This window comes from Belonocnema kinseyi, chromosome 6 (assembly GCF_010883055.1).
Source record: "Belonocnema kinseyi isolate 2016_QV_RU_SX_M_011 chromosome 6, B_treatae_v1, whole genome shotgun sequence".
NCBI classification, from domain to species: domain Eukaryota; kingdom Metazoa; phylum Arthropoda; class Insecta; order Hymenoptera; family Cynipidae; genus Belonocnema; species Belonocnema kinseyi.
In genome coordinates this window covers 19036710-19063152 of record NC_046662.1, presented here as the reverse complement: position 1 = coordinate 19063152, position 26443 = coordinate 19036710, and the positions used below count along the sequence as shown (strand labels likewise).

Genomic DNA, 26443 nt, shown 5'->3' with positions numbered 1-26443 from the left:
TTATCGCGAGATGAGGCAGTTACGTTTCTACCGGAATTGCAACCCGAGGGAGTGGAAGATGTGGATTCTATTGAAATCTTTTTTAAATATTTTTTAGCTGCTTCGCTGATGCTGTAAAAACGAGTTTCAAACGAAGACCTTTCTGACTCGTTTGTGGCTTCCTCTTCTTCCGTTTGAGGTAAATCTTCAATTTTATTCTGAACTTCGTTAAATTCATCCCAGTAAGTGAGATGTTTGTTCAGTCTACCTTCTAAATCAAGTGATTCTAAATCGGTATCTTCAGTAATTGATTTGAAAACATTTTCGAAGGAGGTTCATTGGCGCTTCATTGAACCGCGAAGTTTTTCAAATTTAGTGAGCGAATCAGCCATGATTACGAGAAACACTGTATATAAATATCACGATTTCGCGTCGAGATTAAGGCGTTATTGGGAGTGGAATGCAAAGGTTGAAAATGAAATTGAGAACTCTCTTGACTTACTTAGAACGATGAGTTGGCTCGCGATGATTCCAGACGATTGTTGTTGCGTTTGCCCAGCCTCGGAGACAATACAGTTGTTTGAAATATAGTCTGATTTTGAAATCTTAACACTTTCTCCTTGGTGCTGGCTTGCTTTTTAGTTTTGGCTACTGTTCTGTGCTCATCTTTGAAATGATGAGTTTTGAAAGCGGAGGTTAAAACATCACTGATGTCTTTGTTTTCACTTGTGGATATCACTGTCTAGTATTCATCGTTAAAATGATGAATTTTGAAAGTGGAGGTTGAAACTTCACTGATAACTTTATTTTCACTTACGGATATCACTGCCCCGTGTTCATCGTTAAAATGATGAATTTTTGAAAGTGGAGGTTGCAACTTCACTGATAACTTTACTTTCATTTGTGGATATCACAGGAAGTCGGTTAAGCAAATTAAGTTACTTTTGAAACGTGATCTTCACTTTGCAGCTGCACTGCATCCACTGAACTTGATATTCACTTTTAAATTCGATATCGAGTTTTTCTCACTGAAAGCCGATATAAGTCAATGTTCTGCGCGGAATGTTGCGATTATAAAATTCGCCCGTTAGAACATCCGCGACTCGAAGGACCAAAATGTTTTTGTGTGGTTGTTGAAATAAGTCAAACCACTATTTATCACGAAATAGAAATTTTATTCAAACTACATACAAGGAGAAGTTTGGTCTCTGGATTAACGTGTTAGTTGTTCGGAAGCGGAAAGGTATCTGTCTGTTGTTTTCTAGCGTTAAGCATTCGGTGGTGAAGGTACGTACAGAGGGTGTGTCGCAAATTACAACAGTCGCTTCTGATTGGCTAGAACTCAGATAAGGTGCCAGCTTTACTCAGGCTCGTTGCAGGGTCGAACTTTAGAACACCATTAGTAAAGATTTACAGACCTAATCCTTAGTGATGGCACGAACATCACGTCTAAGTGATAAATTCATAAATAACAGATTTTAAATCCCTACGGTTGACGACCATTTACTTAATTATACAGACAGCCTGAATAGAAACCAATGGTTGTTATAGAATTTACAATCAGAGAGACTAGTGAACTCGACTGAGATTGAAATTCCTTATTACTATTGAGATGCAAAATCGTAAAAAAAATAAAATACAACAGTTCATTTAAAGGATACAAAAATATGGTAAAAAGATAAATTATGAGCTTAGTTTTCAGTTAAAAGAGAGATAAAATTAATTGTTCCCACGGAACAGGGTCCAATTTTTCTTTTTCAATTTCCATGCATATCGCTCCTAAATTTGTTTGCATCCACAAAAAATATGTTAGTTAAAAAAAATTTGAAAAAGCTTTTGTACATTTTATTCGGAGTTTTCAATATTAGTCGAATTGAGTTGAAACTAAACACGTCACGATCAAGTATTGAATACAAACGAATAATTATTTTTTAAACATCATTCCCATAAGTCTGTTTTAAAGGATCTAAAAAAAATAATAAATTAAAAATTGGGTTTTGCAAGTTTTTGGCGCGTTACATTAAAGCAATAACATATTAAAATTATCATAAAGATTGTTTAAACAATTTAATGTGATTTTTAATAATATTATCTTTAAATAATATTACAAAGTTGCGGCTTTTATCTAAAAATTTCAACTTTTTGTCCTTCCTTTAGTTAGATTGTGTTAAGTTCTGCTTCAGTTTCCCAAAAATAATTGTTCAAACAAAGTATTATTGTTTACGACTATTTTTTTTCAATAGTAGTGCTAGATAGTTGTGGTTTGTTTTTAATTTTCCACTTTTTGTCAACTTTTCACTTAGAGCAAGGTAATAATTAATAAAATTAAAGAACCATAATTCTTTAAAGAAATTATTATTTCTTATAACTATATTTTCTTTTATTATTGGTAGATAATAACGGTTTTTGAATGATTTTTTCACTTTTTGTCCACTTTTTACTTTTTTAGCTCTCAGTAACTACTTCAAAGAAAATTGATATTTATAATATGATCTGGATTGTTTATACTAAAATGTTTATAAAATATGTTTGTTAACTTGAAATAATTACCAACTAACTTGAAATGAAAAGTTGGAAAAAAGCGAAAGACTTCAGAAAAAGTCGCAATTATCCAGCATTACTATAGGAGCAGATAGTAAAAGCAATAATAATTTGTTTAGTCGCTTATGTTAGTTAAATTGCCCTAATTTTTACCTCCTTTAAGTGAAAAGAGAACAAAAAGTAGAATATTTAAGAAAAAACCGTAATTTTCTAACATTATTCAAAGAAAATAGGTATTATTAAAATTAAGAAAAAAATGTTTAACGAATTATTTTTGTTAACTTATTTGAACTATTACCACCCTCTAATTAAAAAGTGGATGAAAAGTAGATACTTTTAGAAAAAACTGCAATTTCTAGAACTATTATTTGAAAATATATAATTATAAAAAATAAATCATCTAAAAAAATTTTTTCTGTTTAGTACAATTGATAATAAGCCTTTCTTTATCTAAAAATACGAAAATTATTTTAAAATATTGGAAAACCCGTGTCTTTCTCAATCTATTCTGAGCAAACAGACTTATTATTAAACTTATTATTAAACAGACTATTGAGTTTCAACTGTGTTCACCTAATGTTGAAGACTCTCAATAAATTAAACAAAAACATAGTTTTTCTTATGGGAAATACTTGTTTAACTTATTTCGGCTTGTGCAACCTTTAAATGTATTTTTTTAACGCATTATTTTGTTGGGCATTGGAGAAAATTCTTGGGACAATATGCATGAAATTTCGAAAACATTTAAATTCCTTTCTGGATCACCTTAACGCGGACTCGCGTTTTCCTGAATCTGCGGCTTTCTATTCAGACTACACACGAAAGAGTAAAAAAATGTTCACTATCTTTTGTTTGGATTTTAGTCAATTCGCGCCTTCTTTTGAAATACCTTGAAATATCAAGATTATTCATATTTTTATAAAATATGAAATACATTCACGTGAACAAAAGAGACGGGAAGGGGGGGGGGGCAAAAGTCAAAGTTTGTCCACAGGGGGGTTTGTAAAAAAGTGGTAAAAAATTGTTTATGTGGTATATGGACGGACCAAATAAAATTCTTAAATTTGTAGAAATGACGAGCATAAATATATTTTAAAAAATTAGTAATAAGGTAAACTTATTCAGGAAACTTAAATGTAATTTTTTTTTGCTTATAGCCTGCTAAAAACCTTTGTAAAAAACTAACTAAGGAAGTAAAAAGAGAGGCAAAATCAGTTCTTGCTCAGGCTAAGAGATGCATTGCAGATTTGGCTAAAAAATGCGCTGAATCTGCAGAACCCTGCCGTAAGATAGCAAAAGAAACAGACGACGCTGCATTTGCATTTTTTGGTCAGATGGATCATATTAATGATAGAGGGATGGGAGAGTAAAAATTCTGGAATCAATTTTGTTACAGCTAATTTCAAGATAGGGTTCCATCTCTCTCGGACTTCAGGTACGAAACTTCCGTCTATTGCTTTTGCCGCAAAACTGTAAAGACAATTGACTGCAGGTGGCATTTCGTACTTACATAGTCTGAAGAAAACGATACCTTATGTAATGGTACTATTTACAGTACCAAGGTTATTTTTCATTGCAGGGAAATGCTATCCTGAAATTAGGATTAGATTCACACTTTGTTTTTTCTGTGGGTGTAGATACTGATGTACTGTACTGTACAACTTATAATGAAATAAATAGACAATTTGAACAATGAAATTAGTGAATTGACCTTCCTTCCAATATCCAGGTGTTCAACATTAAAAATGACTCAATGTAGTCATTCCGCATAATAAACTTTGTACATATTTACATACTTCACCATGCTCGTAATTTAAAATGTAAACTGAGTTCAAAACACACCGATAACTGCAAAAATCGATAAATGAGTTTTTTTATATCGTTAGAATTGTAAAAAATACACCATATTATTCAAATAATATTTTTGAACTGTTAATATATTTAAGAATAATTATTGCATAATTTTCTAAAAAACAGAGTTAACTGCAAAGATGGGAGTAGTGATTTGAATAAAACATTTAGGCGGTTGAATATGTCGACATGTGTTTACAGCTTTTTCCGGAATTATCCAATACTAAGAAAAAAGTTTTGAATTTCGAGAAACTCCATAACTGCATTTGTTTATAAGTTGCAACATGCAAAATTAGCATGTTGTTGAAAGTATGTGTTTTTTATAATTATTAACAATAAGGAAGTAGGTAGGAAAAATTTATAACATTAAATAATGTAGTAGGTGAAAAATAATATTTGTAAATAATTTTTTTGGTTTAAAGTGGAAAAAAACAGTTAAATTTTCTTTTTGTTAAGAAAATTGTATTAGTGGCCAACAACCGAGTTCCTGATCTAAGTCATAATTGATTTGAGTTGAAAAATGTGTTAAATTTATTATTTAATATATAAATTCATGGTAATTTATTTAAGACTTAAAATAAAAAAACTTATTATACAGGGTGTCACAAAAGTAGCGGAACAGGCCTGTATCTTTTTAAGTGAGCTGCTTTTTATGAGGGTCAATATTATTTCCGTAGTAGCTTTTAATTAGGATCCTAATGGTGGCCATAGTTTTGACCTTGAGGATGACCTTCTAGGATGCTTCAAGGTCAACTTATGAAGAATGGAAACTCCCCTTTTTGACACCGGCAATAGAAAGAACGAAACACTTTACATTAAAATATGCACTTAGGTCATATTTTCCAGATGACCTTAAAGGTTACCCTAAGGTCATTTTAACTCAAGCAATGCTTCGATGGCTATAAGAGAAGCATTATTAGAAAATTTTCCATAGCGGACAAACTTATGTAAGTATCACCTGTTGATGAAAGTTTAAACTTTGCACTTTGATCCCGACCTAGTGGCCGTTTGCAGGTCATGACCACTCAAGTCGGATGAGCTCAATTTTTAGCATTAACGAAAAACATTACCCAAGGGATTTTTGAGGTCGCCAAGGCTGAATCTGTATGTGATGAATGCAACTTTTGTTTTGAACTTGGGGATAACCTTGATAACCTTAAAGTGACCTTCATCGTCGAATTCGACTAATGACCTCAATAAATATTTGATTGTACCATTTCCGTTAATTTAGATTGCCAGAGACAAAACGAAGCTTTTCATTATAACAAATGACCTTGAAACGATCATTAAGGTCATCAAAGTTATCCCCAGAGTCAAAACAAAAGTCACATTTATCACATACAGATTCAGCCTTAGCGACCTTAAAACCCCCTTCGGGAATGTTTTTCGTTAACGGTAAAAATTGACCTCACTCGACTTGAGCGATCATGAACTTCAAACAGCTACTAGGTCGGGGTCAAACTCAAAGTTTAAATCCTCATCAATGCGTGATACTTGCTTAGGTTTGTCCGCTATGTAATATTTTCCAATAATGCTGCTCTTATAGCCATCAAAGCATTGCTTGAGTTAAAATGACCTTAGTGTAAGCTTTAAAGTCCTTTAAAGTCCTTTTTTTCAATTGTCGGTGTCAAAAAGGGGCGTTGCCCTTTTTCAAAAAGTTGACCTTGAAAAACCATGTAAGTCATCCTCAAGGTCAAAACTAAGGTCACCATCAGGTTTCTTGTTAAAAGTTACTACGGGAATGATCTTCACCTTTGTGAAAAATAACTCACTTAAGAAGAAACAGGCCTGTTTCGCTACTTTTTTGATACCCTGTATATCACTTTCTATTTTCGAAGGGTAAAAGCGATCCCGCAAAAATTTACCCCACACCTCATCACCTGGAGGCGAGAGCGGGGAACGCTAGAATTTCAAATGTGAACCTTTTTTTATTGCTGCTTTGGCAAAAAATGATATTTAATGACTTTCCCAGGAATTCGCTTTCTAATCGAAAGATGAAGAAGACAAAGCGTTGGATTGTTTGGGTTCCTTGGGTTGCTTACATTCGTTTGTGTTGGATTTTGTACCTTAGACTTGGATTCAGTCCCACATGAAAGTCTTTACAATTTCTCATAAAGAAAAAGAGATTTATGAAGATCAGCATCCAGAGGTCCAAAAAAGAGTATTTGAACTGTGATCCGCTTACCTAAAATGGCGTTCAGTAATCTTCATGATTTTCGATTATGGCTTGGCAGCGCCAGAGGGCATGCTTTTCTCCAAACTTTGGGCCATTGTGCATAGTAAGAATTAAGTAATTGGTAATTACGTAATTGGTTAGGATTATGGCAATCTAAATGTCACTCAGGTTCTAGGTACATTGAGCTAGCACCTCCACAATCGAATTTTTGAATTTTTCATAGTTCAGAGTTTTGGGCTTTTTTGGGCTTTTTTGGGCTGCAATAAAAATTGTTGGGCGCCTTTACTTTTTTCAAAAAATCAATTTTCTTGTGGAGATGCCAGCTTACATTAACCCAGCACCTCCAGTTCTTTAAATCACTAAATAATAAAAATTCAATTACACCAGAATTTTAGGCTTTTTTGGGCTCTTAAAATTTGCAAAAAAAATTTTCCCCAAACCAACCCTTAACTTCCAAAATCAACCCCCTTCAAAAAATAAAAAATTTTCAGTAATTCAATAACGGGATATTTTTGGGCCTTTTTGAGCTCCCAGAAAATACCCACTTCGATTTTTGGGCTCCAACCCTTACAGCAAAAAATTAACCTCTTTGTAACATGCAGATACGAAATTGTCAAAAAATAACTTTTAAAAAATTTTAGAGCTTGAATAGAGTCTCTGGTTTTTGGGCTCCTTGAAAATACCCACTACGATTTTTGGGCTTTAACCCTTAACTTCAAAAATCAACCCTGCTCTGCCACGTAGATACTACTTTGTCTGCAAATAAATTTTTGTAGAATTTTTTAATGGAAATGGAGTCTCTGATTTTTGGGCTCCTCGAAAATACACGCTACGATTTTTGGGCTTCAACCCTTAACGTCAAAAATCAACCTACGTAGATACTACTTTGTCAAAAAATCAATTTTTTTAGAATTTTTCAATGGAAATAGAGCCTCTGATTTTTGGGCTCCTCGAAAATATCTTATACGATTCTTGGGCTTCGACCCTTAACGTCAAAAATCAACCCCTTTCAACCACGTAGTTACAACTTTGTCAACAAATAAATTTTTGTGGAATTTTTTATGGAAATAAAGTCTCTGATTTTTAGGCTCCTCGAAAATACCCGCTACGATTTTTGGGCTTTAACCCTTAATGTCAAAAATCTACCCCTCTCTACCAAGTAGGTACAACTTTCTCAAAAAAAATATTTTTGTAGAATTTTTCAATGGAAATAAAGTCTCTGATTTTTGGGCTCCTCGAAAATACCCGCTACTATTTTTGGGCTTCAACCATCAACGTCAAAAATTAACCCCTCTCTGTCACGTAAATACAATTTTTTTTGAATAACTTTTTTTAGAATTTTACGATGGAAATAGATTCTCCAATTTATGGTCTTCTTAAAAATACCCGCTACGATTTTTGGGCTTCAACCCTTAACGTCAACAATCAAACCCTCTCTACCACGCAGATACAACGTTGTCAAAAAATAAATTTTTTGACGTTAAGAGTTAAAGCCCAAAAATCGTAGCATGTATTTTCGAGGAACCCAAAAATCAGAGACTCTATTTCCATTAAAAAATTCTACAAAAATTTATTTGCAGACAAAGTAGTATCTACGTGGCCGAGCAAGGTTGATTTTTGACGTTAAGGGTTAAAGCCCAAAAATCGTAGTGGGTATTTTCAAGGAGCCCAAAAATCAGAGACTCTATTCAAGCTCTAAAATTTTATAAAAGTTATTTTTTGACAATTTCGTATCTGCGTGTCACAAAGGGGTTAACTTTTTGCTGTAAGGGTTGGAGCTTAAAAATCGAAGTGGGTATTTTTTGGGAGCCCAAAAAAGCCCAAAAATATCCCGTTATTGAATTATTGAAAATTTTCAATTTTTTGAAGGGGGTTGATTTTGGAAGTTAAGGGTTGGTTCGGGGAAAAATTTTTTTGCGAATTTTAAGAGCCCAAAAAGAGCCCAAAATCTGGTGTAATTGAATTTTTATTATTTAGTGATTTAAAGAAGTGGAGGTGCTGGGTTAATGTAAGCTGGCACGTCCACCAGAAAATTGATTTTTTGAAAAAAGTAAAGGAGCCCAACAATTTTTATTGCAGCCCAAAAAAAGCCCAAAATTCTGAACCCTTGCACAAAGCACTTCTCTGTATACTTTATCAAAGACATCTGCAAGATTATGGGCATCCTTTCGGTGTTGACTTTCAGGTTACCAGTGGACACGTTATCGTCGAATTTTCTACACTGATCATCTAATCGCCAAACCTATAAGAATATACTGCCGTGATTTAAGAAAATATCGTCAACTGCAAAATAAACGAAGCCGAGAAAATCGACGAAAACTGTTGGAACCTTTATTTGCGTGTATCGCGAATTCTACTTCATTTTCTGCAGTTTTTTTGTTGTTTTTGATTAACTTGCATATAAACTTTTCATTTTTGCAAAACAAAATGGTTAAAAAATTTTACTTAATTATATAAAATGTAGTTAACGGTAAAAGAATTTCGCAGCTCAAAATAAATGCAGTTACGGCTTTTCTCGAATTACAGACCTTTTTTCTCGCGGTTCGATGATTCCGGAGAAAGCCGTAAGAGCGTATCGGCTTTTTCTCGAATTTGTCTGTGACGTATTCAGGTGTCCATGATTTGAGCCTGCAGTTAACGGTCAGTTACGGCTCTCACCAAATCACGACTCTCTATATTTTGCAGTTAACGGAGTTTCCCCAAAATTTAGCAATAAATATTTTAAAAGTTATTAACAATTTGAAAAAGTTATTTTAATAATTACGTGCATCGTTTCTTCATGATTCCAACGATATAAAAAAACTCGTTTTTTGGATTTTTAGCAGTTAACGGTGATTTCTCAAACCACGGAGTATAATATTTCGTCAGACCTTATTTCTTTTTGCTTAATTGCGTTACTTACATTCTAGTGAGAAAATAGAACAGAACAAAATGTCAATGGAAATTTAAAAAATTTTGAAATTAAGTGAATGTTTAGGGATTCAAAATTATTTTTTCCAACTGACCCAAACCATCCTTATTACATGAAAGTTTCTCCTCGCATTTTCATACTTTCGATTTTTTTAATAATTCAGTATATGTAACGATTAAATTTCTCAACATTCTAAAGAAAAACAAATGAGCATTAGAAAAAATATTGGTCTCAATGCGGACGAAACAGTATTTTCATGAAGCAAACACATTCTTCTTGTCTCAAAAAAATGTATTTTCTCTAAGCAGTTAAGCGAGAATCACATTTAAAGATTTGAAAATATGATATTTTTTATTAATCGTGGTAATAATTAGACCAATAAATGTAAGTGTTTATCTTTACCTTAAAAAGTTGTAGTCATGAGATCATACATTGTTGTTGAAAATCAGATGCGTTGCGACCCTTCATAAACATGAATTAGTGGGCGTTTTCGGTTTGTTTATCTATTATTTATCTATTATTGATAAACGAGAAAGTTTTAATTGTAAATTATTTTCTCATTATGGGAAATAATTTTACTATTAACATTCTGTTACTGACTATAATTTGTAAACTTTATAATACTTTTACAGATATCGGAAAAATAAAAATATGAACAAATTTAATTAATAAAATGTAAACATCTGTTATCATGTACTTTAACTAGAAGAATAATTTAGGCTTAACGTGATAAAAAAATAATATAAATCAAACACCTTTCTTAAGTTATAAATAATTATTAGAATGCAAATAAAAGAATTTCAGTGTGATATTTTTAAAGAATTTTTGTGACAACTAGCAGGCAAAAAAAAATTACAAATTGAGAGCTAGGGTGATGGCATGTTGTAAATTTATAGAATAGTTGTAAAATCAGCAAACTCATGATGTTCTTTATAAAAAAAAAGATGTCAGTTTTCTCAATTTGTATTTTATTTTAACTATAAATGTATTTAACTGCAATTCATTAATTCACAAATTGATAGTTTATTTAAGGGTAAGGTGAAAAGAACGGTGCTTTATAATTTTGCAAGCGCTGACTGCTGCCCCCTACATTTGTTCTTTTTGGTGAAAAATACTGCTATACATTTTCTTATATTTTTAAGAAATTGTTTGGAGGCTCCGCTAGATCGTTTTATGCGTGAAAATGGATTTTTCAGTTCTTACTTAAGAAAATAATAAACACTAAAAAATGCTTTCACCCATAGAAAGTACTCGTTATGTACTAAACAATAAGTCCTACATTTAATGGACCAAACAGAAAAATGTAAAATATGTTATCTGTCATAGAAAATGTGTATTTTCATTACAATCTACTCGCTAAATCTGAATTAGTCAAAATTTTGCTACTTCAATCAGTAGACTCAATTTTGACTTAAAAATTCGTTCATTTCAAGTTTTTGACTGAAGAATTAGTCAACGGGCCACTGTTAGTACCTTACCAATTAAATTAGTCAAGAAAATTACTATTTTTTTAGACACGGAAATTTTTTTTTATCACGGAAATTCACGAGAAGTACCCCAGACATTTGGATTAAAACGGAGAAATGGTGAGTTTATAATAAATATATATATGTGTGAAACTCGCTTCAGTTTTTTATATTTTCGCTTTGAAAAAAAGTGTCACTAGTTTGTACTTTTATTATTTAATTAAAATTTTCTTTCTTCGCTCCGATAAGTGTCACGTATTAAAATAAATCTAGTTGTGCAATTTAAAAGACAATTTAAATTGCTGTCTTAGACAAATAAACATTTTTCACTTGATATTTTTGATGTTATTACTTTAAAAGTTTTTATAGGTATTTTTTTCCTGGATTAATGTGCACACACGGAAAAAAATTCTTGAGGCGAACGAGTGAATAGAGAATATATTAAACTCAAAGAAAGTGTTTATTTATTTATTTTCAACAGATTATGTATAATTGTATTATCTTCAGATTAGAAAAAAAATTTAGTTGTTATAGAAATATATTAACTTATAGTAGCCAATTTTTCGTCTGGTATCGCGAAAATGAATTTCCCTGAAATCCGTGTAATGCATTTGAAGGTCAAGTTTGTTGTTTCTATCGCGTTCCTTGATATTTCAATATAGTTATCGCCTACAATCGAAACAAATGTAAATTATTATTACTGCATCATAAACTCCATTTAATATTAACAATCGCGCACACTTTAAGTGGTAAAAAGCTTTTAATTGTCCAAAGTAAATCTCAACTGTCACTGCTCCCGATTAGACCGTCGCCATTTTATTTCGCTGCTCCCATAAGGCACCGGCGCTCTTCCGACAATACTGCTTCAGACTCCTATTCTTAATATCCCTATTATAGCTATACATATTAGGGGTTTGACTATACGATATCTCTGGTATATGAAAAATGGTCAAGGATATTCATTTTCGCTGACTCAGGGATCTTTCTAAATTCCTTCGTTCGTTTTCAGCCTAATGTTTGGCTATAATAAGGAATAATATCCCTGTCCCAGCTCAATTTTTTTTACCGTGCAGGATTTCATTCATAATATGAGGAGAATATTTCACATGGGGAGTAAATTAAAAATACTTGTACCGGCAGACATATCCGAATCTTGAATTTGGAAATAGGTACATAAAAAACACAGATTTTTTATAGTTTTATAACTCCTATCGCACTTTAGAATTGTATGAAATTTCGAACGACTCTAATACTTAACCAATCATAAATTATGAGAATTGACCAATTTTACGCACACATAGCACGCAATGGTAGCGATTGGTGATGCTGAATATTCTAAAAAAAATTAAGTTTAATTAATCCCGAGTCGAAATTTTGACGCTACTTTGAAGTTTCAGCTCATTATTAGAACCTACTTTTACGCTATTTAAACATATAGCCCCTGCTTTAAGCTTTTAACTTCCAGAGAGTGAAACATTAGAGCCTACTTTGAGGCTGTAACACCTCTCTGAAGCTACTTTGAATCTTTAAAGCCTAAATTTTTATAACTCAGGACAAAAAAATATATATTCGAGATTTAACCTAATTGTCATTAATTATTTATATATAAATCAATTTTTCTTTGCAATGCTTAATCACAGAAAAATATTTTCTCTTAACTGAAAATGCTGAAAATTGGTATGAGAATGATATTCATCATGGAAAATTACAAAATAGTGTGGATTAATAAGTAATTATAAACATTTTTATCAATGATTAATGAAATTTTATGTAATAAACAGTCATGTAGGTGATTGAGAATCAAAACAGATTATAAGAATAAAATATTTTCTATCGCTAACAACAAATATTATGTATGAAATAAGAAATTTGGAAAATATATTGAAATATTTATTTAATAATTGTAATTAAATTCACATATTTTCATTACATTTTTATTACAGTATTATGGTTAATTTATTTGCAACATACTAAACAATAATAATTAAGATTTTCTGAACATTTTTTTAGAGATATATTACTATTTACGTGTCTAACACTTGATTGAGGAGGAAACAGTATTTCTTTTTCCTATAAAATGTTAACTGTTTAAATTTTTTTATCATATTTTTTGGAGAATAAGAAGATCCAAATGTATGAGAAATAATTGACCATTCATCTCGAATTTTGAAACGACGAGACAATTAGGTATAAAACCAGTACTGTTATTGTTAATATAAACTTACTTTCTAATGAATATTAGATTGAATCTTAAACTCAATATTTATATTTTTCAGTATGATTGGATTAATTATAATGATGAACAACTTTTTAAAAATTTTGACTTCATCAAGAGATAAAACGATATTTTTATTGAAATCAGCCAGTTTGACATTGTATTCATTTAAGTAATAAATAACACAGAATCAAATTTAAATATGTAGCCTCAAGTTCTTTTAAAGCGTACAACGTAGAATACTTTTAAAAAACAGAACCAATGTATATTGAACTCTTCAAAAATCGTTTTAAATATTTAACGACAGAGAAAGTTAAAAAAAAGTAATTATTCGATTAATTATTTTGGATTTAAAAAGATTTTGGGCCATGAATTATTGGAGGAGTACTAATGATTTTTATCATAGACATCCCAACGCATTCCGTTAGCTGAATTGGTTAGGGCGCTAGGCGTTTGGTAAATACTCAGTGCGTGCGTACGATCTCGGGTTCGTTTCTTAGTACATGCGAAATTTTTAGTGTACTATGCTTTACTGTCATAATGAACAAATTCTATTAATAATATGTCTAAAGGATAACTTCAAATATTCTTGATATTTATATCGCAGATATTTTTTTTATTTTTTCTGATAAATAAGATAACTTATTTTTATTCATCCATATTGGTGTAAGATTATAGAGAACCTGCTTTGATGGCACAAGTTCTACAGTAGTAGTTTGATCTGCAAAAGAGGGTCTAATTTATCTTGAATAAAGAACCTACTGGGACGCTAAACGTGGAAAAACGGCCGATTTGGAACCCTTTTAGCGTCAAAGTAGGGTCTAAATTACATTGAAATCGCTGCTTATTTAGACCCTACTTTACAGCTTACAGCCCCTACTAAGGTCGGAGTTATGGCTTCAAAGTAGGGCCTAGATTTCGCCTTGGGATAGTAATAATGATGAAAATTTTCCAGCAAGTTTTTTAATAATTAAAAAATATTGAATCTAATATATTTAATAATAATAAAAAAGTCATTACAATGAACATTTGTTAATTAATTTTTCTCTTTTTTGTTTCAGTTCAGTTCAATCTATATGTTTATTTAAAAATTAATGTAAAATATTATAATTTCACCTATTCTTTATTATTTTTTATATTGAGTCTCGGATTGAATGACATTTGTGTTTTTATTACCTTTAAAAAAATCATTCAATATTCTATCATTTGAATTTGTGGCGCTAAATGGTTGAATATTTCCAAGTTGTAACGTCGGGAATCAAATAATCCCACATTTTTTTGCTAAAAAATTAATTAATATTTCAGTCGTACTTTTTAAAATATAGTTTCTAATGAATTTCTGAAGTTTCTACACTTATCTTAAATTGAATATTGTTAAAAAATGTTTGTCTTAAAGTCAAAGAATTTATAAATCAGTAATTTTATTTAATCTAAAATAAGCAATGCTAAATGAAATAATTTATCAATTGTGAATACCACAACTTTCAAATATTTTTGTTTTTAAAATATTAATATTCTACAAGAAAATGAAATTTTAAAACAACAACTTGACGGGTTGTACTTTAAATTTGAATCAGTGATATTGCATTGTTAATCAGTGAATATTTTTACTGATTTGGTTCAATGATCCATTACTCACTAAATAAAATTTGAAGATTAGGACAAAAATACGGTTTCAAAATTCGAATGAATATTTTTTATTTAATTAGAAAGTTTATTCGAGATCTTATAGAGGTTTATAGATATAATATAATATTTAGATACATTTTCCCTTTTCTGCTTGTCCTCATTTTCTCGTTTTGGGCTTAAATTTGAACTGAATTAATACAACCCAATTAGAAGATCTAACTATTTTTCGTTGGAAATTCATTATTTTTGATTAGGAAACCGATTATTTGGTTGAAAATTTTATTATTATCTTGAAAATTCATTTTAAAGCCTGAGATTAGTATAATTATCGCTTGGGCTGCTAGTATCTGACAAACTAAATAGACATTGAAAAATAAGATAAGAATAAGTGATTAAATGCGGCTATAATTATTACAAGACAAATAAGTGCAACATCACCGAAACCCAGCAAGCCATAAAATGCTCAAGTCGACAGCTGGGACGCTTATGAATTTTTGTTTTCACCAATTCATTAGTATTTCAATTTAAAAGCTAAATATTGAAAATGTTTATTCAAATTTCTTAGCAAGGACTGTTTGAAATAATTAGAGCATTAGATTTCTCAGATTAGATTATCTGCAAATTCAACAAACTCAAAAAAGACTAGAAGAATCTTACAATGTGAATTTTCTCTCTTTTTTATAGCAATAATAATCTCGCCAAGTTTTCGTGAAAAATCTACCGAGAATTTTTACCATATAAATCGGGAAATTTTAATGAAATCTAAATGACTTAAAGGGATCTCATAAGATTTCAAAGTATTTTAAAAGATTTTAAGAGAATTAATAGTGTTTCGATAAATTCAAGGGTTTTCAAAATATGATAAAGGACTTTCAGGAATTTGGAGAAATTTTCATATCTTCAAAAGGATTTATGAATTGCCAGGGGTTTGGAAATATTTCCACGGATCTTAAAGATTAAAATGAATTTCAAAGGCATTTCAAAGATTTTAGAGAATTTAGTAATGTTTCGAAATTCATCGCGGAAGTTCAAGGGTTTTAACTAAACGAAGCGGACTACTGGGTAACGCAAGAATGATCTAGATTGTACAAAATTTAACTTTTGTATATCTTGTCCTAAAAGTATTTACAAAAATATATCTAAAACTTGTACCAGAATTCATATTAGCAAGGTAGATAGGTTTTTGCCAGAAAATAATAGGTTTAATAAACCGTTGAAGAATACAAAAAAACTCTAAATTTTGTTTTTATTTGTTTAAATTTGTAAACAAATGACAACAAGTGTCACTATCAAGGGCCGACAACGTATGAGTCACCCGAATTATATTTCATCACTCGTACTGTAGATAGCACCTTGAGTCTTACCGTAGCCGGTATCTTATTTGTTAATCATCTTCCTGCATTCGAATCAGACAATACAAGTTTTTTTCAGTTTATTAAATATGCGTAAAAATATTTAAAAGTTAAAAATTTTCTTCATGATGTTACCGCATTTTCTAACTCAAGATCTCATTTCATAAACCTAAATTTACAAAAATCAACTATTCGTATTTCCAGATTTTGATTTAAGTTTTTTTCGGGAATGCGAAATTCTCTGTTTTTTTAATGCGACATATATAAATAACATACCCTCCTTTTGAAACAGAATCAGAAATTTAAGTAAATTGTAAAAACAAAATTAAGCTGGTTTGTGAATTTAAGTGCTTGGAATAATTATAACACTGTAGATTATGTAATAATGTAGGGGTTTCACATCTATGACTGGAATGAGAGAAGGATCCACGAAGTAGTTCGTGGATGGGTCTATATAAGTTATTCTATTTTATTTTCCCGATATATATTTGTAAAGAAAAGCATAACATTGTGAAAATTATTGTAAATTACTCTTCAAATATGGAATCAATTCCCTGTATTTTGTTTTCATAGTTGAAGGACGTAACTACAAAGTTGCTTACGGAAAGATTTTTTGGGGTATGTTTTTTTGCCTAAATTCTTTATTGCGTTCTGAAGCGTGGTCTTGCAGTTTTTGGGGGTCTCTTTAGTTTACTTCCATATACAATATCGGTCGCCTGAGGTCATATACAGGGTGTCTAAAAAGTCCAGGGACGGTTGGATATTTCCACAGGTAAAATAATTTTCAAAAAAATGAAGGTCATTCCTAAAGTAAATTTCAACGAGGAATTCAAAGGTAACCTTCATTTTGACCTTAAAGTTGACCTCCATGGCTTTTTGAAGGTCAACTTTGTTTTTTAAAATGGAAACCCCCTTTTTTTACATCTGCAATCGATTGAGCGGAAAATTCTACGTGTACCCAAGTCATAGGTGATTTGTAAAGTTCAAGGTCAGTTAGAGGTTATTTGAAATTAACAAAGTTTTCCAAGAGGTCAGTGTAATTCCTTAAGTAAATTTCAACGAGGAATTCAATGGTGACCTTCATTTTGACCTTGAAGTTGAACTTCATGGCTTTTTGAAGGTCAAATTTTTTTTCATTTAAATGGAAACCATCTTTTTTTACATCTGCAATCGATAGAGCAGAAAATTCTACGTTCAGGTACGTACCCAAGTCATAGGTCAATTGTAACTGTTAAAATTTTTCATTAGAAGTTCCAGGTGTTCTAGTGAGAGTTCTGTTCCTCCCCGAAGAGTTATACAGCCCTATACCGTTTTTCGATACCAAAGTCAATACCTAAGGCGATACCATAAGTTCTATACCGTTTTTCCATCTGAATATTACGAATCGAAACTAAATTTACGTATTACGAGTACATACTTACTATCTTTCGCTAAAAGATTATTATGGCTCTATCAGGGATCTTCAGAGAACTGGTCAGCCTAAATCTACAGGATCTGAGGTGATGAGCGTGAAGTTGCTCCTGAGACAGAGCGAAATATTTTAAAAAGCATTAATTTCCATCCTTACAAAGTTCATCTGGTACAAGAGCTCAATGAAGACGATCCTGATCGTCGGGCTGAATTTTGTGAAATTATGAAATTATTATTATTATCCTCTTTTCTTGTACAATACAGTATTTTCAGATGAATCTACTTTCACATTAAAACGTGAAGTTAATAGGCAAAATTATAGATATTGGCCCGACACAAATCCTGATTGGATGTTGGAGAGTCACACACAATATCCACAAAAGATTAATGTTTGGGCCAGTATCTTGAATAATACATTGATAGGCCATTTCTTCATCGATGTTGATTTTAATGCCCGTGCATATAAAGAGCTTCTCAGAAACCAAATTGTACCAAGAATAAGGGAGATTTCACGCGATAATTTTCCAGATCTTGGTACCAGCAGGACAGAACAGCAGCTTATTACGGTAAGGAGGTTCGAGAATATTTGGATACTCAGTTCCCTCAAAGGTGGATTGGAAGAAGGGGTGAAGTCGAGTGGCCTGCTAGATCTCCTGATCTGACGCCTCTCGACTATTTTCTTTGGGGTTATTTAAAGAGCAAAGTATACTCAACGCAACCGCAAAGCTTAGACGAATTGCCAAATCGGATTTTGCAACAGGCTACTTTGATTGATAGGGAGATAATACGTAATGCTGTAACTCGTTTTTACAATTGCATAGCTTTTTTGTAAAGAAGCTTAAAGTTTTCAGTTCGAACATCTTCACTGAAGCATGAGAGGCAAGGGGACACACGCTAATCAAGCACCCCAAAGGGAACAGAATTTACTACGTCCACGTCGTTCTTCCTGGTAATGCTAAACGTAAACGTAAACTGCTTGGTAAAAACCTTGAAGATTATCACCAAGATCAATACAGAGCTCACCAATGAATTTCTCATTGAAATTTACTTCAGGAATTGCACTGACGTCTTGGAAAACTTTGCTAATTTCAAATAACCTCTAACTGACCTTCAAAGTAAAAATTGACCTATCACTTGGGTACGTACCTGAACGTAAAATTTTCCGCTCTATCGATTGCAGATGTAAAAAAGAGGGTTTCCATTTGAAAAAACAAAGTTGATCTTCAAAAAGCCATGAAGGTCAACTTTAAGGTCAAAACGAAGGTCACCATTGAATTCCTCGTTGAAATTTACTTCAGGCATGTCCTTCTCTTTTTTGAAAAATATTTTACCTGAGGAAATATCCAACCGTCCCCGGACTTTTTAGACATCCTGTATATCTACTTATTGGTATTTGTTTAATTGATTTAGCTGTATTTCAGCGAAAAAGTAGAACAGAACAAAACTACTACAGAAATTAAATTTTTTTTTAAACAAATGTTGAGGAATTAAAAATTATTTTCGCCAACTGACCCAAATAGGATTGTGCCTTAAGTCCATGTGATAAGAAGGTCACGTGACTAAACTTGGTCTTCGACATTTCTTTCCTAACTTACATCTGAACGAAATGAGGTATCGCTCTGATAGTTCGGGAAATGAAAGAAGAGGTAATAAAGTCCATGTCTCTGCTTTGTCCCGGTGAAAATTTTAAGAAAAATTTTTTTTAAGAAAATACCAGCGAAAGTTTTCTTTCCCAACTTACGTCCACACGGAATGAGATATTGTGTTAAAAATTTGGCACGATAAATAGAAGGCATGCAAGAATTTGTCTCTTGTCCTAAATAATTAGAATAGTGAAAAAAGTTTTTTTTTTAAATTTCTATCTTGGAGAAATATCGACCGTGCTGTCGTCAAACCCTACAAGCGATTTGCAATGTTGTCAATGGGCTAGTTATAAGGTTTATATTTATCAAAGTGGGACAAAACAATAATCGCTCACGAACATTATGCACCAATAATGCAAAAACTAATGTTTGCACTTGAAATGCAAATAAACATATTTGGTCTGACATACGTATCAGTCTGGTATCAGCTGTGTCAAAGCAGCACTAGCTTCTGCTGTAAAACCTAAATGTGTCCGTCGATAATCATTATTTGCATAAATAAACTTTTTTCTTCCTCCAACTCTTTGCAAGACCACAAAAGATCCTTAAATATTTATTAACATTTCCCGAAAAAAATTTCCGCGTTATTTAAACTTTTATTTTTCAATATGGGTGAATAAATATTGATCTTAGGGCTGACTTGATGAGATGTTACACTCATTACATGGCCTTAAGAAACTTATTAACAGATTTGTAACATCGAATTGGGACATTTTTCTCACTTGCGGGTGTCTTACATATCTGCGAAGTCTGTCTTGCAGCTTCTAATGTGTCCCCAAATGGTTTACAATTTTCTTGTACCTTCTTTCCTATTCCAGAGGCTGCTTCTAGAACACACATACACATTTAAATCTGAGCCAAATCTTTTTCAGCTTTTCGCAAACAATGCGACAAAGTATTTTCAAAATAGCACGAACTATTCTTAGTCGAATTTATGGTAAGACTCAAAATTAACAAAGTTTCCCATGTTAAATGCACGGGAAGAAATCCCTTTTTTGAAGTTTTGGTGTCATTTTTTCGGGTTTGGGAAAATATGACGTGAAAGTATATAGACTTGTAGAGAATTATTCAGCATAGAATTTTATGCATCAAACATATGAGTTTGATACCCCTAGCACACCCCTACGAGTCCTTGAAAACTACCCTTAAAACCAAAAATATAAATTCTTCATGAAATCGAACTTTTGAGCACTGTATTGTCGTCCTTTGTTTACTTAAAATGGCTTGAAATGACTTATATTCGTCTAGCGGAATATTTATAGACATTTGTCAATTAATTTTCAATTATTGTAAAAAATGGAATTTGTTTAAATAATTATTGTTTTAGAGATCCTTTTTTAATTAAGAATTATTTCTATCTCTTAAGTGGAATGTTTCTCAACATTGGTTTATTAATTTGTAATTATTTAAAGAAATTCCATTTGTTTAAATAATTCAAAATAAAATAAGCAGTGATAACAATTATTCCACTAGACCAATATGGATAATTTTAGGTAAAAAAATTTCATGATGAATTGACATTTTTGGTTTTAATTGCAGTTTTCAGGGACACGTAGATAAGAGATAAACTTTTTTGCAGGTAATTTCAAGATGGTATTCCATCTCCCTCGCAGTTGGGGTGCGAAACTCGTTTATTGTTTTTGCCGCAAAAATGTAAAAACAATTGACAGTAGGTTACTTTTCGTACCCGAAGTCCGAAGAAAACGATACCTTTTGAAGTGGTTCCATTAACACTACCAAGACTATTTTTTGTTGCAGGTATATGGTACCCTGAAATTAGCGTTAGATTCACACTTTGTTTTTACTGTGAAACCCGAATGTCAGATACATGCAACTTTTCGTTGGATAATGCTCAACAAGCCTCTATACTTTCCTGTCACATTTTCCCCAGCCCTAAAAAATTATTCCGAAGAGTCAAAAAAGTGATTTTTCTCCACGCATTTTACATGGGAAACTTCAAGCCAATACCGGCACCTATTAAAATAAAAACAAAACAAAAATTACGGAATTTCTTTTTTCGGATTTACAATTAAATGGGAGGATCGTTGCCCTCTAGCACGAAGAAAAAATTTCTATGCGTTTTTGGACTACGCTAATATGAAGAGTGTAAATTTAAAAAGAGTTGCTCAGATGCATTTTTGTAATTTCTGAATTTGAGATAGTGCAATATTAAGTACAGGAATTAATTATTGAATAAGATAATTCAAATTTATCTTATAAAATTTGTTGAGTATACTTAGGAGGCAGGGAATGTCAATAAGCGGAAGATCTTACACTTCATGATTAAATAATTCATTTAATTTTAACTTCCTATAAAAAAATGAAACAGAAGAATTCAATCTCAATACGTAAAGTTGCCTTTTTATATCCAATACTTATCATGTAAAATTTTCATTTAGTTAGCTTAAGAGGAAATAATGATTAAATGCTCATGACTAGAGAAAAGACTCATTCATATATTTTGATTCAAAGAATTAGTATTTTCTTCCAATGAACATTTCTCTTCAATTAAGAATCATTTTTCTCCCTTGAAAATTAATGTCGGCTAAATAAGGAAATTATGTTAAACAACGGTTTCTTTAATTTAACACAAATATTTTTCTGAGTTTAACTTATCGGGTATTAATGTAGTATTTTGAAAACACCACATTATTTGTAAAAAATCTTAATTATTTTGTCATCTAGTAAACATTGCTGTCAGAATAGGAAACAAAGATACGAGAAAACAAATTTTATTTGATTCAACGTTACCTTATGCGAGGCTTCAAAATATGAAATTTTTGTAATCTTTTCACAACTGCCTTTTTGTTCATGAAAAAATGAGAAAATTCAACTTTTTAACCGAAAATGACGGTGTCACAAAAATGGTTTGACCCGGAATAAAGATCACAGAATGTCTTCATTATAGAAATACAAATTTAACATCAAAATTGCAAAAAATGTAAAGGAGGGTTTTTGTGTAAAGATGTTCTTTAAACCTTTTGAAAAATTTTGAAGGGTCATTTCTCAAATAAACTTCCAAATTTAAATACTCACAATTTGGCAGAATTTTTGTTCAACTCTGATAAAAACATGCTTTCTGATTAATCATATAAAATACCACATTATTTTTCAAAACTATTAATTATTTGAACATACAGTGAATATTGCTTTTTGATTAGTAACACAAAGATTCAAGAAAAACCGCTACTTTGGGCGAGGCTACAAATCATAATAACTTCATCAATTTTTCCCACCTTAATTTAAGCCCAAGTTTTCAAAAGATTTAAAGGTTACGATTTAAAAATATTCAACAAAATTTATAAATACTTCCGTATATGATAAAGGACTTTTAGGGATTTTAAGCAATTTTAATAATGCCTTCCAAAATATTAAGATATTAAGGGGGTTTCCAAGGAATTAAATTGTTCTAAAGAGATTTAAAGATATTATGTACTCGCACGATAACCATGGAATTCAATGGATTTCAAAGAATTTTCACATGGTTTAAAAATCACGTGATTTACCAAATTTCTCAAAGAAGACACCTGATTATGAATATAAATGTATGCATTTTGAGAGATTGAGAAACTAAGAAACGATCAGGGTTGTACGAAATTCAAATCATATCGCATCTAACAATTGGAAATATTTTTTAAATATAGCCTCTTTTTAAAATTTTTTAAAATTTATCTGCTATATCATCAGAGATTGTAACTTACCGACAGTAGATCAACCCTCCAAACCATGAAGGCAGAAAATCTGCACAATATCGATCAAGTTAAGAATCTTCAATAACAGAAAAATGCTTAACGTCTTAATAAGACTAGAGGGAAAATAATATTTTAAAATTAAAATTATTTCTTGAAAAAAGATCCTACTCCATCTTCACTCCATTTGTCGTGAAAAATTTTTTTTTTTTTAAATTAGAGGAATTAAAAAAGCTTGGAATTTTGTTTCTCTTTTCTTTAAGCTTGTATGCAAATGTATTACAATAAGAGTCACTGTCAAAGATCGAGTACGTGACAGGTAGAAAAATTATTCAAAAACTTTTACTACTTTTCAATACTTGGGATATTTAACATTATGACCGTAATTTTTTAAGCATCTTCAGGCAGTCTTTGGCTTTAAGTTTATCACATTCTTCGACGCATGGTACAGCCTTATCAAATTTTACTTTTTCCGCTTTAACGTACTCATCAAGAGCTTTATCACAGCACTTGTCCGCAACCTGGAAATAGAAAAAGAATATCCCTATTTATATTTATGTTAAAATTTCTTGAATAAATTACCATTATTAGGGACCGTTTAAAAATAACGTCGCGGTACCAAGAGGGGTGAGAGGTAACAGGTTTTCTGACGATTTGCGACTTAGGTGGGCAAAAGGCTTTACGGAGAATGTGACATTATAAATGTGAATAGTATTTTTTTGACATTCTTGAGAAATTAAAATTAGCCACTTTATTTTACACTCTTTTCTCAATTCATCTCTTTAACCCTTCTTTAAAGAATTTCTTTTTTTGCCCTGTTTTCAAGAAAATTTTCTTGTGGGCATTTTGCGGTATGAACGCGGCTAAAATATTATGTTAGTATTTTTTTGTTGTTTATTTTAGACATTTATCAAATAAAATGATAGAAAGATGTTGACTCAAAGGATAGAGGGTGTTCTTATTTGTGACGTTAAAGAGTTGTTTCTTGATCTGTAACGAAGAAGGGAAGCAGTGGAAAAAGTGTTCAAAATAGCGTGACGTAGTTTTTGATCGGCAACAAGTTTTATAAACCTAAATTTACAAAAATCAAAAGAGCACATATTTTGGACTATTATTTTGAAAAAGATCACATATTTTGTTTGAAATAGATTATAAATAATATTTTATGTATACCTTAATATTCTTAGATTTGTCAAATTCATCATAGCACTTGTCACATTTGTCCGCCGTAGTACCATAGATTTTAAAGTGTTCTTTAAGGATTTCAGGCTGTGACATACAATTTGCTATATATGACTTTATTTCGTCAGTATCTTTTCCTTTTGGTTTCATAGCGTTAACTGCATTCTAATAAGAAAGAAAAAAACGAATAGAGATATTCAAATTTTATTTGTATGAAAAAAAATTACCGATTGAAAATTAATTTCATTAACTGACCCAAAAAGGTTTTTCTAATTTATCTATGGCCAGAAGTATTTTGTTTGAAGTTTCTATATGTCTAATATTATATGGAGCCTTTCCAGACTCGGTGGAATCATCTGCGAAGATTATCTGTGAAGATTGGAAGTATTAAAAAAAAAAAGTTTATTATTTAATTTATAATACTTTAATGCATTTATATGATATAGAGCATTATTTCTTGTGCACCTACTCAGATAATCAAAGCTGTCGGATCTAAGTCAAACTTGGGAGTGCTATGCTATTGGAGAGTAGTTTATGGGAAAAAATGCTGGTTGGAAGTAAATAAATAAGGGGAAATTAGGAGAAGATAAGGAAAATGAGGGGTGCAAAAATAGGAGGTGTGATGGAAAGTAGGAAAAATGATTGTAAGGGACGGCTAGTAGACTAGTACGGGCAAATAGGGTTTTTAACCATGATTTATTGAGGTCAAATTCCTATTTGAAAAATGATTACCACTTTTTAAACACAATGATCTTAAAAAAAACATGAACTATTTTTAATATAAGATAATGAAAAATTCCTTTTTTCCAAAAACATACAATTTTATTTTTAGTTTTAATTTTAAAGGTAAAATATTATTGTTTTAAAAACAGGAACACCACACAAAAACACACAAAAATTTATTTCATCGTCTTTTTTATTCAGCTTATACAAACTGCATTTTTGTTATTTTAGATATTTTTAAACTATTTAAATGTGAACCAAATTTTCTGTACTGTTTCGCAAATGGAATAACACAATTTTTTCAAAACAGCTAAATAGGCTTTACAGTTAAATCTAAGTAAGAGTAAGATAAATAATACGTAGTTTGTCAAAATTTGTGAGAGACTTACTTGGAAGGTACAAAAAGCTAATGAACAGAAAATCGGAGAATTCATGATCAAATAATTCTTTTAATGCCTTGTTCCTCGTAAAGATGAACTAGAACTATTTAAACTCGGCCTACAAAGTTGTCTTTTTTTATACTACATTATTATCCCGTGGAATGTTTACTTAATTTTTGGAAGAGTAAAAGTTGAGTCTACAAGAATAAATGTTTCTGAAATCTTTGATTAAATTGTTTGAATATGCTGATGTAATATTTTATATGGCAGTATATTTACAATGCCAGAAAAGCTGCCAGAAATTCCATATGTGGCTGAATTCATTTTAAATATCATGAAGGTATCAAGTGTGAAAAAAATATTCGCTAAACAATTTATTTAAGTTAAAAAATATATTCTTGGTAATAATGTTTAAATCACTTGGCATAATAGAGCAATTAATGTAAATATTCATAGATTTTTTTTGCGATGACTGAAGGATTCTTTACAATCAAACTACAAACATTTTTTTTCATGAATGGTACACTGAGAAAACTACATCGCATGAATTACAATATATACCGTAATTCCTGCGCTATATATCGTAATTATCGCATTATAATAGCGCAAAATCGTGATATCGTACATTGCAAGTTTTTAAATTATATAAGGCATAAATATTGCAATCTATAAAGTAAGAATATAAGTTTATTACGCTATCACAGCGTATTTCTTCTTTTCTGATCTCGCGAGGGTTCGAGTAGTCAGCAAGCGATCACAAAAAAATAAAGATAAAGTTTACATCGATTCCAGGTGAAAGATTCACCGGAACAAAAATTGACCTTGCCAGATAAACTTTACATGAATCGAAGATAATTTCCGATTTTTAACCTGGCCTGGATAATCTTTCATCTTATAATCGCTCCATTTTTATTCGAGGTGTAGTGACAATTACGACACCAGCGCTATCCAGTGTCGTTTAACTTCATTAAATTTGAGAGAGATGGGTATTCCCATCTGTCAGTAACATTTTGCATCGATGAGTTCAGAATTATTTTCTTAACCTTAGTGAAAATATGTTTAATCATTAACCGTTGCAGGTCCTACCTACAACAAGTTTTCCCTTTTTTCTGTGATTGTTTTAAATCTGGTGTCTCGATTTATAGCTCAACTCACTCATACTCTGTCTTTTTTCCATTGCTGCTAAGGACGCCGCGCCGCACAGTGGGGTGAAATCGGAAAACGAGGTTCAAAATGACATTTAGAACGCAATTATGCACCGATTTTAGAATTTTTTTTTGTTGAAAAATTCAGAAC

At 31.3% G+C, this 26443-nt stretch overlaps 1 protein-coding gene across 1 annotated transcript in view; it reads right to left on the bottom strand.

The window, feature by feature from the left end:
* Positions 1 to 26443, bottom strand: part of LOC117175287 — a 33923-nt gene that overhangs the window by 4480 nt on the left and 3000 nt on the right. Inside the window, exons 2-4 of the mRNA XM_033364997.1 lie at positions 24300 to 24413; positions 24036 to 24209; positions 23330 to 23383 (exon numbers count right to left, since the gene is read on the bottom strand). Coding sequence (XP_033220888.1) covers positions 23330 to 23383; positions 24036 to 24209; positions 24300 to 24413 — 342 coding nt within the window. The remainder of the gene's footprint in view (positions 1 to 23329; positions 23384 to 24035; positions 24210 to 24299; positions 24414 to 26443) is intronic.